Source organism: Spermophilus citellus (genome assembly GCF_964194105.1).
Source record: "Spermophilus citellus genome assembly, chromosome: 17".
Taxonomy (NCBI): Eukaryota; Metazoa; Chordata; class Mammalia; order Rodentia; family Sciuridae; genus Spermophilus; species Spermophilus citellus.
In genome coordinates this window covers 52,214,538-52,231,342 of record NC_138199.1, presented here as the reverse complement: position 1 = coordinate 52,231,342, position 16,805 = coordinate 52,214,538, and the positions used below count along the sequence as shown (strand labels likewise).

At 55.3% G+C, this 16,805-nt stretch overlaps 1 protein-coding gene and 1 long non-coding RNA gene across 7 annotated transcripts; one reads left to right on the top strand and one right to left on the bottom strand.

Annotated features, from left to right (window-relative positions):
- Positions 1-1,434: 1,434 nt before the first annotated feature.
- Positions 1,435-14,792, top strand: STAC2 (SH3 and cysteine rich domain 2). 5 transcript variants are annotated; one of them, XM_081271282.1, is made up of 11 exons: positions 1,435-1,961; positions 8,852-9,158; positions 9,672-9,769; positions 9,936-10,026; positions 11,604-11,716; positions 11,812-11,881; positions 11,943-12,040; positions 12,455-12,552; positions 13,080-13,131; positions 13,438-13,575; positions 14,157-14,792. In XM_081271282.1, exons 1-11 carry the CDS (start codon positions 1,872-1,874, stop codon positions 14,259-14,261), a joined length of 1,260 nt encoding a protein of 419 aa, XP_081127408.1. In that variant the 5' UTR covers positions 1,435-1,871; the 3' UTR covers positions 14,262-14,792. The 5 variants fall into 5 exon arrangements, with proteins under 5 accessions (XP_081127408.1, XP_081127407.1, XP_081127406.1 ...); XM_081271281.1 differs by having other exon boundaries at positions 11,812-11,884; positions 11,979-12,040; XM_081271280.1 differs by having other exon boundaries at positions 11,601-11,716; positions 11,812-11,884; positions 11,979-12,040.
- Positions 11,034-16,430, bottom strand: LOC308636152. 2 transcript variants are annotated; one of them, XR_014019363.1, is made up of 3 exons: positions 16,059-16,430; positions 15,150-15,244; positions 11,034-11,347 (listed from the first exon to the last, which is right to left on the bottom strand). It is a non-coding gene; the product is annotated as an uncharacterized lncRNA (long non-coding RNA). The 2 variants fall into 2 exon arrangements; XR_014019364.1 differs by having other exon boundaries at positions 11,034-11,436; positions 15,159-15,244.
- Positions 16,431-16,805: the final 375 nt, after the last annotated feature.

Genomic DNA, 16,805 nt, shown 5'->3' with positions numbered 1-16,805 from the left:
TAGGGTACTCCAAGCACTGCAGTTTGAGCTGCCCAGGGAGGGGAAGTTGGGCTGGCCTGGGCAGGGCAACCGGGAAGACAATCCTCAAAGGGGATGAGATTCTTGGAAGGCCAGTGGTGAGTGGGCTTCTGGGAAGACTGGTTTGAGGGATGAGCTCAGAGCTCATGAGCTCCACCCCAGCTCCTTTCAGGAAAGGTAAGAATCAGAAGGAGTCAACAGATGCAGTGGATCTGGAAGGGGAGAAGATCAAGTCCTCATTATCACAGACCCTCACATCTGCCCTTGTCCCACTTCTGCTAATGACAAAACAAAACAAAACAAAACCAAAAAACCCTCTATTCCTAGACACAGTACCCTTAGCAGTGCTCCAATGGTGAGCTCATCGGAGTGGATGACTGAGGGTGGGGGAGCATTCACTGCCTGTCCTTCGGTTGCATCAAGGCAGGATCCCTGAGTACCACCCCTCCTCTTATCATCCACAGCAGAAGAGGGGGCACATTTAAACCCAGAAGCCTCTCCATCCACACCCAGGGAAGGGATATTTCAAACACCATCCATCTCTTTCCTTGGACAGGCCAAGAGATGAAGCTGGACCTGTTGGTCAGGACTGGAAGGGCAGAAAAAAAGGGGACTGGAGGTGAGGGAGTGCTTGGGAAAATGAGTTCTCAATCAATCACACTAAGCAGGGAATGTACACTTTAGAGAATGAAGACTTCTTGCCCCACGGTCCCTACCTCTGATCTAACTCCAGTCTTGGTGACATCTTAGGAGGATGCCCCTTAGAGAAGCTTCTTCGGGGTTTTAGAGACCCCTTCCCTGCTGAACTCCAGGCAGCAAGACTGGAAAGGATTACGGTTGTCCTACTTTCCATCCACAAGGATTATCTGGCCTAGCTTTTTGGCCCATTAAGTTGTCTCTTCTTTACTTCAGAAAACCCCCAGCCATAATCCAGGGGTGTGTATATTTGAAAATAGCCTCTCCAGGGTAGAGAGGGATCCAGTTAATGAGGACAACGGATCCTCAGTCTTCCTTCACCAATGCATCTTCTGATCTGCATTATCAGAAAGTCCTTACTTTGATCTCATGCTCAGCCATCTTGCTGCAGTTCCAACTCATTTCCATTTCTGCAATCCCATCCAGACTCTACTATGATCGTTCCAGACTTCCTTCAATCTTGTCACGCCCCCATCTCGGGTTTTTCAGTGTAAAACTACCCCCTCCACTTCTTTACCCTTCAAGCCCCTCCCCGTCTTGTCAAGCTCCACCCCATCGTGTCGAGCCCCCCAAGACTCCGCCCAGCTCGCCCTCCTGGCCACCACGACAGCCAATAGCGGAGAAGCTTGATTTGCATAGCGGCGCGGGGGAGCGGCGGAGAGAAGGGGGAGGGACCAGGCGACCTCCTAAATCAAAGTTGGGAGGCGAGGACTGGGCGGAGGGGCCTCCGGGTGCCCGGCTGGGGCCGGCGGGGGGAGGGGGAGGGGAATGGGGGGCGGGCGCAGAGGACGGCGGAGCCGGCCGGACACGGACAGCTCCGTCTCTCCCTCGCTCGGCTCATTCTTGCATCCCCACTTCCCTCCTCCCCTTGCTGCAAGCAGCATCCTCTGCAGACCCTCGGTCCTCGCCTCTGGGGTCGTCCCGCTCCCTCAGCTCGGTGTAATTGCATCCCCCTCCCCCGCCGCCCCGGCAACTTTGTCCGCCCTCGCCCGGGGGTGGGGGGCTGCTTTGCCTGGGAGGGTTTTTCCTGAGGTTCATTGGGGGACAGTCTCTGGAGAAGGGCTTCAGAGTCCCAGAGAGACGCCTGCCACCCGCAGCCTACGCCCGGCTGGCCTGCCGTCGGGTCTCAGTACCCTCTCTGCCCCTGTCCCCTAACCATGACCGAAATGAGCGAGAAGGAGAACGAGCCGGATGACGCGGCCACCCACACCCCGGCGGGAACCGTCTCCACCCTCCAGGAAACCAAGGTAAGTCAGGGGGCTCGAGGCCCGGCCTCCGCCTGCGGTATCCCTGGCCCGGGTGCTCTCCTCGCCGCGCGCTCACCTCCATGGGTTCGGGCGCCTTGGGGTCACCGTAGCTATCCCGGGCCCTCGTGATCTCAAGACTGCACGCCGCGACCCGCGGGGAGGAGTGGGTTTGAGAAGAGGGGACCCAAGGAGTCCCCTGTCAAGACCAGGACGCTCCGGAGCGCTCGAGACAAGCGGCTGAGCTCTTGCTACCTCCTGGGAGGTTGTAACTCGGCGTTGTTGGAGGGAATCAGCGCAGCGAAGGCGCAGGGAGTGTGTAGCGGTGTGTAGCCGGGCGGCCAGTGTGTGCGCGCGTGTGTGCGTGCGAGGCGCACCCCCTCCCGTGGCGGCCAGGTCTGTCTGCAGTTCAGTCGGTCTCTCTTTGCCCTTATCTCTCTGGCATATCTCTACAACTGTCTGTTTCTGTCTTGGTGTCCTACCCATTCGAGTCTCCCGGTTTTTCTCGGTGTCCCTCTACGTGTTAATCTCTGATTCTCTGGGCGTCTCTCTCTCTCTGCCCCACAGCAGTCTTGCATTCATTGCTGTCTCCCAGGTTAGACTCGGGGACCAGAGACCGCGACCGGAGATGCGCCCCCGCTGCGGCAGCTCAGATGTCCACGGCGGGAGGGGACCCTGAATGTTGCAGCTCCAGAGCTGCAAGGAAGCAACCCCACCCCAACCCCCCCACCCCAGGAGCCGGCCTAGGGGACGGGGGCGGGCAGAAGCAAAAGAAGTCATTGTAATTAATGAATGTCATAATTAACCCTAATTATGTATGATTGTTACTCCTGAGAGAGTCACAATGAATAAATTATTCCCCAGTGAAGGCAGGCGGAGCCCAAATTCCTGGCACTCAAAGGGGTGGGGGAAGGCCATCCCTCACATTCAACCTCCTCACCTCTAATCTCTCTGTGCCCTCCCCAAATTCTAGGTGCTCAAGAAGTTCTGCAGGAAGCAACCTGAGCGGGCCTGGGGATAGGGAGGGAGCAAGGGGCTGTGCCCAGGGTGCCCTCTGCCCCTCCCCAGACTTCAGGTCAAGACCTCATTCCCTCTCCCTTTCATCTGATGTTTTGTTTCCATCCTGTTCTGGTTCCCTGAGGAGAATGGGAACAGTGAAGACCAAAAATGGGTGGGTCTTGGACTCTCTGATATCACTAGCTCATCTGTGACTCTTTCCATTGTCCCTCTTCCTCCTCACCCCATCTTTACCACCCCTCAGAACCAGAGGTTAATTCAAGGTCAAAGTCATCAAGAGAGTGAGTGGATGATGCTGAATATGGTAGAGTCTGGTTGAGGCACCCCAAGTAGCTCCCCATCCCTGAACTAGGGGACATAGGGGATCTCCATAGTCACATGTTCAGGTACACACCTGACCTTCTCCTGCCTCCTTAAAATGAGCCTCTGGCCTCTGAGACCACAAAGTTAAGTCTTCTATCCTTGGAAAGCAATGAAGTGATGGGGTGGGAGGATATTCCTTGGAATATTTGTGCCAGCTTCTGTAAGGCTGAGTCCCAGGTCAGAGCCCCACCCTGAGTTCTAAAGCCCCAGACCTACTCAGCTGCCCTCTAATCACACTGGCACATGTAAATGGTCCTCTGCTTGCTTCTCTGGGACTCAGGGACCTCCCTCCCAAGACTTCCCACGCCAAGGCCTGTCTGTCCAGCCCCCACCTTAGGAGCTCCCCAGGGCAGGCAGGAGCCTGGGCAGTGCTGCCTCAGCAATCCAGCAGGCTGCAAGCTCAGCTGTGTGGGGAGGGGGAGGTTAGGGCCTGGCAGTTCTCTACCTCCCTGCCTTCCAGCCCAAGGACCCTCCAATGTCATCACCCTGGGTCTGAGCCAGGGAGGTCCAAAGAAGCAGAGAGAGATTCCACATCTGATCTGGCTCTTCTGCACCAGGCCAGTTAAAGCCCCCATTCAGCTTTGAGAAAGACTCAGAAGTGGCAACACAGACTGGGCTTTAAGGGGTCAGGGGCTCTTCCACATGGCAGGGATCCATCTCAGGGACCTTGCAACCTCCTTTCAGCCCCTAGCTCACCTGGCTCCAGACTGTAGGGATGGGGAGATGGAAGAAAAGGGGACTGGCGAATGCTCATCCAGCTCAGTGTGAGGCAGGTGCAACAGGGGACCTGGTGCTCTTCAGGCACTGAAGCCAACATTCCAGGCTTGCTCATCAGTTTGGTGGCCCTCCTAGACATTTCTTGCCAGAGGAATCTAGCCTCCTGCTTACCCTAAGCCTGAATCTCGGCCCTGCACCAACTCAGTGATCCTCCTAAAGGGCTGACCTCCTCTCTGGGTCCCCATCTCATCCTGACACACTAGGTCTGCTATTTCACCCACTTTGGTGCCATCTCTGGGAGGATCCCTCCATGCCAGCTCCACCATCTGAATCAGTTTGCTCCATGTCCACCACCACCCCCTGCCAGTTGCCTCCATACCCCTTCAGGAAATGCTGTGAGAAATTGAGGAAAGAAGGGGCCTCGAGGGAGTGGCCAGGTGGGGAAGGAAATAGGCAAGCCCAGCCGTGACTCTCGGAGGGTTTCAGAAGAACAGATTTCATAATTCAAACTCCAAACCAGACAAGTGCAGATGGGGTGAGAATAGAATTCAGGTGGTCCAGCTTGCCACGGGACATGGAAACTTCTCCCCATGCTAAGAAATGGGTCTCCGGGCAGTGGAGGCACAAAAAAAGAGAGCTGTTGGGAAGCAGGCAAGGTGACACTTACCTGTGATCCTGGCAGCTCTGGGAGGCTGAGGTAGGAGGATCATAAGTTCAAAACCAGCCTCAACAACTTAGTGAGCCCTAAGCAACTTTAGCGAGACCCTGTCTCTACATAAAATATAAAAAGGGCTGGGGACGTGACTCAGTGGTTAAGCACTCCTGGATTCAACCCCTGATACCCCCCCCCAAAAAAAAAAAGAGCTGGGGATGTGACTTGGCAGTAAAGCCTAACTTCCCCAGTACCAGGGCAAAAAAAAAAAAAAAAAAAAAAGCTGTCGGGAAGATGGGGCAAGGTTCTCTGCAGATTCTAGGAGTCCCAGGAGCAGGAATACCTGGTCTAGTAGAGCCAAAATGAGGTCTCAGTAGCCAAGCCAAATGTCTCTGGAGTAGGCAGGCATCAAGCCATTTGGCAGATGTGTCCCCATCCTGCCCTCTGGCCATAGCCCTTGGCACCTGCCAACCATCCCAGGTGGCATGTTTTTCCTTCCCACTTCTCTACCCTCCTGGGATCTGTGGCCTACAACGGAGCCAGGGAGTCAGTGGCAAAGTCCACGATGCCCTGGTGCTGGGGAACATTGTATTCCAGAGGCCCCTGGTATCCTGCAGAGGTGGCTACTAGCACTGAGACTGGAGTGGGGGATATCAGGAAAGGACACAGGCTGGAGAGTGGGAACTTGAAATCTCACCCCACAGGGATCACGGTTTTGAGAAGGGAAAACGATTGATGACTTCACATAATGGAAGGACTTATGTGTCTAAAAGGGAGTAGCTCTTGCTGGAGCCAAGGGAGGAAAAAGGGCTGATAGGCAGAAGTTCCAGGGAGCAGGTTTCAGCTCTATATAGGGAAGTACTTTCCAGTAATTTCAGTTGCCCAAAGATGGAGTGACTGTCCCAAGAGAGATTGTGCTTCCTATCCCAGGAGGTGACCAACAGTGAGACAACTGTTCAGAGGGGATGTGGCCAGGGCATTACAGCATGATGGCGGGGGGGGGGGGGGGGTACTGCTGTAGGTAGCTAGGCCTTTAGGTCCCATCTAACTCTAAACTCCTCAGTTGACAAGCCCATGGAACTGCCGAGGGGAGGAGTGGGAGACACGGCAGGGCCCAAAGCAACAGGATGCTCCTGGGCACTTAGGCTCAGCACAGAGCCGCTATTGAGGTCCTGACTCTGCTGCTCACCAAATGAGGACTTATGGGAACCCCTTTGAGCCGTCATTCCTCATCTGAAAGACTGACAAAAATCGTCACTGCCTCAGGGTAGCATCAGGATTAATGAGAGGCTGCATATCAAGGCTACCTCAATTCCAGTGATCTGACAGTGGCAGTCCCTTGTAGGGCCAGTTGGTTGGTTTGGCCCCTGAACCTTGTACTGCTCAAAGAGTATCTAGTTTTGCCTCCTCCCTCTTGATTGTGAAGAAACTGAGGCTCAGAAAGGAAGTAAAGTGACTTGCCTTCAGGCAGCCAGTCTAGATCCCCCCCTCACCACCACCAGGGATTGAACCCGGGGCACTTAACCACTGAGCCACATCCACAGTCCTTTTTCTTTTTTGAGACAGGGTCTCATTAAGCTGCTTAGGCCCTCGATAAATTGCTAAGGCTGTCTTTGAACTTGCACTCCTCCTGCATCAGCCTCCCGAGCCCCTTGGGATTTGGGGCATGCACTACCATGCCCAGCTCTAGTTTCGCTTTACTCCCAGCACATCTCCTAGTTTTGCCTCCATGTATTCTATGCTTAAGGATCCAAGACAGAATAGAAGAAGCTTCATCTGCTTCTTGGTGCCCATTAGAGTCCACAGAGCCACATTTAGCCCTGGGTGGCCCATAACCTGATCCAGGCTGTGCATTGTATTCTTTTTTTTTTTTTTTAAGAGAGAGGGAGAGAGAGAGAATTTTAATACTTATTTTTTAGTTATCAGCGGACACAACATCTTTGTTGGTATGTGGTGCTGAGGATCGAACCCGGGCTGCACTCATGCCAGGCGAGTTCGCTACCACTTGAGCCACATCCCCAGCCCCAGTGCATTGTATTCTAATTCATTATCTCTCTGGCTCTCCACCTCTGCTCCAATGCCCAGGCATCAGGGGCCTGGGGCCTTGCTTCTCATGGATGCATAAAGAAGCCCACAGAGCTGTTCAGGAAGTTAGGTTTGGAAGGAGCTAAGCAATTCAGTGTGCCAGACACCCCAGGGCTCTGGCCTCCCAGCTGGCACACCAGGACCTGCCTTATGCCCAAACATCCCCCTCTGCTCCCCCCTCCGCCTTGCTGCCGGCTGGCCTCCTAGAGGCTGGAGGGGCCATCACTTCCATCCCTTTGGCACAGTTGCCAGGCAGGCAGGCAGCCACAGCACACAGGCTGCCTGGCATGCCTGCTGGGAACCCTGGCCAAGTCTTCCTGTCTGGAGCCAGGCCTATGGCCCCCATTTCTATTGCTGGTGGAAAGAAGTGGGGAGTGGTAAGGTGGCTTCCAACAGGAGGGGAGGGGGCAAGGCTTTGGGTGGAGAGGTCTCCAGATCTTGCTCTGGGCAGACACAATAAAGGTGTGTTCTGGTGAGCAACAGAAAGAACTCTGGCCTTGCTGCAAAACTGACCCGGCACTACAAACATGGGATCTATGTGAGATTCCAGTCACTTGCTCATCATGTATTCAAATGAGGCACACTGGCTGACCACCCACTGTGTGATGAGGCCCTGTGGGGGCATTTGAGGTGACAGTGCCTGGCCTCAAGGGGTTCCCAGGCTCCTGAGTGGGGGAGAACTAGACACCAATAACCTGATTGGAGCTGTGATGTGCGTCAGTACTGGCGCAGGTGCAGTGGGCACCAGCGGAAGGAGTGCTTTCACTAAATGGAATTCATGAAGATCTGGCTTCCCTGAGGAGGACAAGGGGCCCTTGGAAAGGTATTGAAAAGATAAAGAGGGTATTAACTGGATAAGGCAGAGAAGAAGACAAACACGTCAAAGTTCCGAGGCGTAAAGTATGGATAAGTTTGAGCATCACTGTATATCTGGGCTGCAGGTGGAAGGCACAGGTGAGAAGGATGGGTTTGGCCAAGTTGCAAGGACAGTCTCATGGTGAGGGCCTTGGACTGTGTCCTGAGGGGCCATGAAATTTTTATCAGGGTCAAGGATTACCTCCTGTCAGCTGCACTGAGGGCGGGTATGGGTGGACACTTTGGGGGATGGTGGGCAGGATATGCTGAGACCCTGAGCCAGACTAGGGTTGTACCTTCTCAGTCTGAACTAAGACGGGATTGGCACAGTGATGAGGTGACTATAAGGAATGGGCTGAAGAGATGTTTTCAAGGGAGAATCAGTCTCAAGGATGAGGCTCCAGGATGCCCACTCTCCACTCTCTTCAGCCTGCTGGAGAGTACAGGTAGAAAACTGAAGAGCAGGTGTATTTTGCTTGGCCCCCAAAGACTTTCTTGTGTTTTGGTTTTTAACTGAAGTATATGGTATACCCTTGCAATAAAATGCTGTGTGTCCATAAAAAAAGAATGATGAAAAGAAAAAAGGAAATCTCTTTCAAATCGTTTCTATCCAATTTCACATGAAAGTCTAGATTTTTCTGGGAAAGTAGAATACCTGGCAACACTGGGCCAGCCTTATGGATGAGGGGAGACCAGCCTTATGGATGAGGGGAGACTTACTGGCCATTGGTTTGCAACAGTCCCCACCATTCCTAACTATATACCTGCTCTGCCAGAACTCCCTAAAAACTTCATGGAGAACAGGGCCCAGTGGCCTGTAATCCCAGTGGCTCCAGGCTCCAGAGGCTGAGGCAGGAGGATCATGAGTTCAAAGCCAGCCTCAGCAATTTAATGAGGCCCTAGGCAACTCAGTGAGACCCTGTCTCTAAATAAAAATACAAAAAGGGCTGGGGATGGGACTCAGTGGTTAAGTGCCCCTGGGTTCAATCCCTAGTACCCAAAACCAAAACAACAACAACAAAAAACTTCATGGAGGATCCTATCTGGCTCCTGTGGAAGACTGGCACACCTGAGCCTCTGCTTAGTGCTTCCTCTTGCTCCTGGCCCTCAGGCTCCACTCTGCTGCAGCAGGAGACACCCTGAAGGGGACCTAGCAGGGGCCTGCCTCATGCAGCCTCCCTCTCAGAGCTCCATCTTTTCCCAGCTCCAGCGACTCAAGCGCTCGCTCTCCCTCAAGACCATCCTCCGAAGTAAGAGCGTGGAGAACTTCTTCCTTCGTTCGGGCTCTGAGCTCAAGTGTCCGACCGAGGTGCTGCTGACGCCCCCAACCCCACTGCCCCCTCCCTCCCCACCACCCGCATCCACGGACAGGGGCCTGCCCACCCCAGCACCCTCCCCGTGCCAAGTCCCGCGCCCCCTGGCACCACTCAAACCAGTGAGGCTGCACAGCTTCCAGGAACATGTCTTCAAGAGAGCCAGCCCTTGCGAGCTGTGCCATCAGCTCATCGTGGGTAGGTGCCTGGGCCCTGAAGCCAGTGGGGGAGAGGCCTGGGTGGGCTTAGGGTAGTGGACCATGCAATTGCCTGATGGTGTGCCCCAGTGTGCAGGACTCCAGTATACTACTGTCTCTCCTGGGCAGATTAGTGAGCATCCTAATTAGCCCAGGGGTGGAGTTCCCTCCCCAGGGCTCCGGGTTCCCTCCCCAGGACCCCCGCCTCCCCCCACATCCAGATACAGAAAGAATGACTGGAATAACCATCTCTTCTAGCCCCTGGAGGCACTAGCACCCCTGGGTTCAATTCCCCACCAAAATGTGTCCTGGGTTGGCTGGGTGTTTAGCGTTGCTCTGTTTCACCGATACCTCCCCTTCTGTGCCACTCCACACCATAGATGCTGGGCCCTGTGGCTGCTTGAGAATGCCCAGCCTGCTCCTCCCTGTGTCCTGCCTGCCTTCTTTGCTCCTTGCCCATGGGAATGTCATCTCTCTCGTGACCAATCTCTTGCTGAACCCAAATTCTTCCTAGGAAACTCTAAGCAGGGCTTGCGATGTAAGATGTGCAAAGTCAGCGTCCACCTCTGGTGCTCTGAGGAGATCTCCCACCAGCAATGCCTAGGCAAGACGGTGAGTGGGGTCCATGTGCGTTGTCCCTGGGACTGCCCTGAAGGGTGAGTGAGTGAACCCCTTAAGGCTGGTTGCTCCTGTGGAAGGGTCCCTGGGCTCAGGAAGGGCCATGTGCTCCTTGGGCTGTGACTCCCCCATGCCTTTTCTCTGCCTCCTCTTGGCACAGTCCACCTCCTTCCGGCGCAACTTCAGCTCCCCACTCCTGGTGCATGAGCCACCACCAGCTTGTGCCATGAGCAGAGAGTCCCCACCCACTGGTGAGTGTCCCTCCCATCCCATGGCCCCTGCCTCTAGTGGTGTGGTAAAAAATCCACACATCTCTCAGAAGGGCCCCTGAGTCACATTGGCACTGCCAGTTCTTAGCACTCCTACCACTTCCTTCTCAGGAAGCTCTTGTCCTGATGTAGGCTTCATTTATGTATTCATCTACCCATTCAGTCACTTTATTGAACAACTATTAAGTTCAGGCACTGTGTAAGACACTGGAACACAGTACTAGAAAAGGTAGGGTTTATGGTCTAACAAAGGAGAGAGAGAGAGAGAGAGAGAGAGAGGGGAGATGGACAGTCTCACAAATCATTAATTCCTATTGGGATGAGTGTCTCAAACAAGAAGGACAGGAGGGGCTGGAGTTGTGGCTCAGTGGTAGAGCGCTCACCTAGCACTCACCTAGCTCACCTAGCATGCATGAGGCACTGGGTTTGATCCTCAGAACCACATAAATTGTGTCCACCTAAAACTAAAAAATAAATATTAAATTTAAAAAAAGGACAGGAGGGGGCTGGGGATGTGGCTCAAGCGGTAGTGCGCTTGCCTGGCATGCGTGCGGCCCGGGTTCGATCCTCAGCACCACATACAAACAAAGATGTTGTGTCCGCCGAGAACTAAAAAAAAAAAAAAAAAAAAAAAAAAAAAAAAAAAAGGACAGGAGCCAGTGCAGTGGTACACGCCTGTAATCCCAGCAACTTGGGAGGCTGAAGCAGGAGATCACAAATGCAAGGCCAGTCTTGGCAAATTAACGTGACCCTATCTCAAAAGAAAAAATAAAAAGAGCTGGGAATATATGTTAGTGGTAGAATACTTTCCATGAGGTCCTGGATTTTGATGCAAGCACTATTAAAAAAAAACAAAACCCGGGGCTGGGGATGTGGCTCAAGTGGTAGCGCGCTCGCCTGGCATGCGTGCGGCCGGTTCGATCCTCAGCACCACGTACCAACAAAGATGTTGTGTCTGCCGAGAACTAAAAAATAAATGTTAAAAAAAAAAAAAAACCCAAAACAAGGCAAGATAGCTGGGGCCAGGAGTGGGAGTGGGAGACTGGACTGTAAAGAGACTATGGGTTCCAGGCCCTGAAGTCCAATTTAGAATAGTCTTTTGGATTTTCTTCGAAGAGAAATAATTATATTTTTTCAAGAGCTTTCTGGCTGCTGTGTGGTTGGAGGGCTGGAGTGGAAGCAGGCAGCCAAGACAGTGCCAGGAGTTTAGTCGTCTGAACCAGGCTGGAGAGATGGAGAGACATGGGCAGGTTCTAGGGATTCCGTCCGGGAGGTAGCATGAGGTGTTGGAGTGACTGCAGGGCTGTGAGGTCCATGAACAAATCAAGGAAGGTCCAGATCTCTGCATGGACACCATGGGAGGACACCATGGGAAAACCATGGTTGCTGCCACTGTGATGGGAAGACCCAGAAGGGGCAGGTGAGGGGAAGAAGGGGGCTCAGCCTGGAGCCTGCTGAGCAGCCAGACCAGACCAGGCAGCCAGGGCTGGAGACACAGGCTGCAGGACAGAGCCAGGCCATCAGCTGGATGCCAGGCCTTGAGGGTGGATACTCAGCAGGGACCAGTGGGAAGGTGGACCCGGTGTACGAGACCCTGCGCTATGGCACCTCCCTGGCACTGATGAACCGTTCCAGCTTCAGCAGCACGTCTGAGTCCCCCACACGGAGCTTGGTAATGCTGGGTGCCCAAGGGGAGCCTCAGGGAGAGGGCCATCTGAGTGTGACAGTGGGCCCAGGGACTGAGCCCATCCCTCTCCCTGTCCCTAGAGTGAGAGGGATGAGCTGGCTGAAGATGGGGAAGGCAGCATCCGCAGCTCAGAGGAGGGGCCTGGTGACAGTGGTGAGAGAGGGTGGGAAGGAATCAGGGCAGGAACGGGTGCAGTGGGGGGCTGCTCCAGCCGCCTCACACCCTGGCCCCACCCTGGCGTCTCCAGTATTCACAGCCCCAGCCGAGATCGAAGGGTCAGTACCAGAGGAGAAGAGCCCTGGACAGCAGGTGAGCTCATGCTGGCATGGAACCCCCTTGGCATTGATCCATAGGTGGGTGGAACAGAGCCAGTGGGGAAACTCACTACTCCCTCCCTTGTCCTCAGTCCCCAGGGACAGGCAGTGTCAGGATGAGAGGCACAAGAGCAGGGGGACTTCTCCCACCGCTGGCCTATAGCCTACTGCACTTGCTCTTGCTTCCCAAGGCCAGGCAGTTCCAGAGTGAAGCAGACAGAGGATATCTTCCCTCCCTGGGCCCCGCACGGGTGGGTGAGCCGTAGGGGTGGGTGAGCTGAGCAGGCAGGTGGGTCTTGCCCCTATCACTGACCTAGGAATTCCCATACCAGAGCCCCCAGGAGCAAGTGGGGTGTGGGGAAAGTGAGGGTGTCGCCCACCCATCACTGACCCAGAGCTTTTCCCGCAGGCCCCTAAAGTCTCCCTGCGGAAGGACGTGGGGGCCATGTATTCCTACGTTGCACTCTACAAGTTTCTGCCCCAGGAGAACAACGACCTGGCTCTACAGTAAGTCTTCTCTGTGGTCCAGCCCTGCTGGGCAGATGCAGGGCTCCAGTCTCGGGGCTGCTCCCCACCTCACTGAGCTTGGAACACAAGGATGAGGGGAACCTTCAGGAACCTTCTCCTTGCATACTTGAGGCTGCTGAGCCCAGACAGGAACTTGAAGCTACCCAGGGTTCAAGAGTGATGTCCTGTCTCCTGCCCCTGTTCTGGGATACCCTGAAGAGAACCTGCTGTACCAGGTTACTGTGTCCTCTGAAGGCCTGAAGAAACTGCTCTAAAGCTGGGCATGGTGGCTCACACGCATAATCCCAGTGGCTGGGGAGGTTGAGATAGGAGGATCAGCCCCAGAAATTTAGTGAGACCCTGTCTCTAAATGAAATATTTAAAAAACAAAACAGGGTGGGGGTGTGGCACCCCTGGGTTCAATCACTAGTACAGAAAAAAAAAAAAAAAAAGAAGCTTCTCTCACTGGAGATGGCTGTGCAGGGTGTCCAGGGACCCCATGTGCTGCCCCAGTCTCTCCTCCTCAGGCCTGGAGATCGCATCATGCTGGTGGATGACTCTAATGAGGACTGGTGGAAGGTGACTTGGCAGGGTGGGGCATGGAGGGAGCCCCATCCTCACTGGGAAGAAGACCTCCCTTCCTCCAATCACTGACCCAAGCCAAGCCCAAGGCCCTGCCATTAGTTTGACCCTCCCCACCTCAGCTTTGTCCCTCTGCCTTCCTTATGCTCTTCCAGATCCAGAAGCCATGCAGTTGGGGGTTGGAATAAAAAGAGAGCCCCAGCTCTGGAGGCTGATGGCACTAGCTTTGAGTGGAAACTGGGTCTGGAGAAATCCGTGTGAGTGGGGGCTGGTGCTGAGGCTCACTGCCAACCTCATCCACAGGGCAAGATCGGTGACCGGGTTGGCTTCTTCCCAGCCAATTTTGTGCAGCGGGTGAGGCCTGGCGAGAATGTTTGGCGCTGCTGCCAGCCCTTCTCCGGGAATAAGGAACAGGGTTACATGAGCCTCAAGGAGAACCAGGTGAGCATCTGGGGTCCTGACCTGGGCCCTGCAGGGAGCATGGGAGAGAGGTGGCAGGACAGGGGTGAGTGCCCTGGAAGAGGATGCTTGCAGCCTGGCAGCAAGAGGGAAAGCAGGTTAGATATGAAGGGGTAGCAAGGTCTTCCCATCATCCCATGTTGTGGAATTTGGGTGGTGGCCGACAGAGTCAGGGGCCCGAATAACATTAGAGGCAGTTGGGATAGGGAAGGAGCACTGGCTTAGGAGTCCAGAGGCTCAGGTTTGAATGCTGACTACCTCTGGTTTGCTATGTAACCTTGGGTCGTTTCCCTGTTATCTCCTCTGTGAAATGGTGGTGGGATGGGGCACTGGGCCAGCTGATCTCCATGGTGGGTCTAGAAGTGCTGCCTGGAGTCCTCTGGGTCCTGGTCCTGCAGCTGAGCCGGCATACTCACAGGATCTGCTCTCATCAGCTCAGCTCAGGCTTCAGCCACATCTGATACTGGTCCCATCATCCCCTGGGTGGATCCCTGGGAACATCAGCAGGACTGGGGACCAGGCTGCAGGTGGTGCCAGGCCTCTGCTCTGTGTCTCCCGCTCAGATCTGTGTGGGTGTGGCCAGAAGCAAGGATGCTGATGGCTTCCTCCGCGTCAGCAGCGGCAAGAAGCGGGGCCTGGTGCCTGCTGATGCCTTGACCGAGATCTGACAGGAGCCAAGAGAACCCAGATGCCACCCCTGACCCTTGCTTCTGGCTGGGGAGGGAGCAGGTGCCCTGGCCACACCCTTTCTCCCTCTGTCCCTCTCCTAGGCTCCACCCACCACAGCTTAGGAGCCTTCTACACTGAAGAGGGTTTTGTTTCCTGGGTGGGATGCCCTGAGTGGGTTGACTTGGGAGCGGGGAGGAGAAAGTGGGAAGAAATGAGGAAGCTGCAGGTAGGTCCACCCAGTGCCCTGGTACCCCCAGTCCAGTTGCCACATTGAGTCCTGCCTTGGGGAAGGTCCCTGGGGAATTCCTTGCTGCATCTTCCAGAGAGTCTCCACCTGCCTATACCACCTTTGCATGCCAGACCCCCCTCTGTTCACAGAGCCTTTGCTTGGGTCTATGTGTGTCTGCCCCTTTGCAAGTGGGGTGGGGCCTTGGGTGGGGGTCTTTCTGAATCCCTCAGCCCTCTTATTGGGGTTGGGAGGGGATCCAGGGTCATGGGAGGGCCCTGAGTCCACTTCTTAGTCTTGCCATCTGTCACTCAGTCAATTCTCAGGAAAGTTCTGCAGGAATCTCTCCCATTACTTGAAACCTGGGTCAAGAGAGAGGGGGAGGGCTGGGGTCTAAGAAGAATGTGACAAATCTGAGACTGTCCCCTCAAGTAGGACAGTCACCACAGAGCAGCTTCAGCCTACATATGTCTACACGAAGAGGGTGCCCAAGAGCAGCCTGGACACAGAAACTCAACTGAGAACAAGACACTGGCTCATGCTTGGTCAATACCCCACTTCACAGTCAGGACTCCAAAATCCCAGTTGCCAGGAGCAACCAGTTAGGGAAACCTGTGATTGTCAGTTCCTGTCCCTCCAGGAGCCCCACCCTCAGGGTGACCTTCCTTACCCCCTCTCCCCAGACTTTTCAGGGCACTGGTGTTTTAGGAGTCCCTCTTCTGCCTGTGTCTGCTCCCTTGTCTTGGACACAGAGACCTAGGAGGAAGAGAGGGTAAGAGAGAAGAAAGAATGTCTTGTTTGGCCACCAGGAAAGGAAGGGAGTAGGAACCCCTGGGGTGGGGTAGGCACATACGGAGAAGACCTCGCCTTTGCAGGCTGCTTTTTTTCTGGTGCCAGCCCCTTCCCCCAAGCTCAGAGCCCCACCTCTTGTGTCTTTGGTTGCCCCAGCCAATGCCACCCCCATCCTGGGTACAGTCACACTCTCCGTGCAGTGAGAGGGACACAGATTTTCCTACCCAATGGACCCTGTCCCACTTTTCCCCCTGCAGAGGGGGCTCAAGCCACACTGCCCTGTTTGCTGCCATGAGGCCCCCCCAGCAGTACCCCAGGGGCGGGCCCGATGCCCACTGTACACGAGGCTGCATGACGGGTCTGCTGGGGCATTGCTGAGCCCCAGAGCCCTAAGTAAATGTTTCTTGTCCCAGCCTGTCTGCTCTGGGTGTCTGATTGACACAGAGGAAGAAAAGGGGCAGGGAGTTGGGGTGGGACCTGAGGGGTAAGAAGGGCTGGCACCTCGGAACTGGCAGGGCCAGGCCTCCTTGCTCCCTTGCACGCAGGCAATCCCAAAAGGGCGGGGCCTGGAGAGCCAACCGAGGAGAAAGATGCGGAAAGCGCCCGAGGAAGGGGAGAAACGGAGGTCTGGGGACGCTGGAGGGAGAGGGTGGGGTTGGTCACTTTGCGGTTAGCTGCGCACCTGAGTCGCGCAGGGGCCGACGCATACCTCGCGGCGTCGGGACCATCAGGACCTCCGGGATCTCTCACCCACCCAGAGATGCCCTCAAAGACCCACCTGCCCTGGCCTGAGAGGGCTCATCAGGCAAAGAGATAAGCCTTGGCCCGCAGCCGTCAAGCCCGAGACAGAGACGCTGGCGGCGGGGACAGTCACGGACATTGGGGCCCTGAGATGACTCAGCCGCGCCTTCATCATCCCGAGCCTGGCATCAGGGCCGGTGGCGGCGCACCCCTCCCGGAGCAGCCTGCCCGCCGCCCACCCGCTCTGGCGGAGCGGCCTCCTTTGCCGCTGCCTGCCCGGCAGCGTCACGGCCGTGGCGAGCACGTCCAGGGCTATTTTTAGGTGGAGGCGAGCGCTAGCTAGCAAGAGGCTGGCTGCGGGGGTGCCAGGGCAGCGCGGGTGCTCCAGGCTGCCGGCGGGGTAGGGGCTACCTCTTTTGACAGACACCCTCCTCCACCCGGGCCTGGGCCCAGACCCCGCCCCCTGAGCTAGAAAGACCCTCCTGGAGCTTTCTCTGAGTGGTTTCACCAGGGAAGATTCTAAAGGTTGGGAGTCTGGGAAGGGAGGGCAGCCCTCTCCCTTCCTAGGGTCCCTAGCCTTGAGAGTGGAAGAAAGGGTCACCCTACTAGTTAGAAGGCATAAAGAGACGGGGGAATCATTTAGACATACGGAGGAGCCTGGCAGGAAGATCATGCTATTTAATTCTCTCAGTGACCCAGCAAGGAATGCAGTGCTATGTCTCCTTTGCACAGATGAGAACACTGAGGCGCAGAGATGGTAAGTGGTTTATCCAAGGTCATACAG

Coding starts and splice junctions, on each gene's coding strand:
- STAC2 (XM_081271278.1), top strand. CDS start 1,872: ATGACCGAAATGAGCGAGAAGGAGAACGAGCCGGATGACGCGGCCACC. Junction 12,041..12,454: donor AGAAGAGCCCTGGACAGCAG/GTGAGCTCATGC, acceptor CTTTTCCCGCAG/GCCCCTAAAGTCTCCCTGCG. Junction 13,132..13,437: donor CTAATGAGGACTGGTGGAAG/GTGACTTGGCAG, acceptor CCTCATCCACAG/GGCAAGATCGGTGACCGGGT.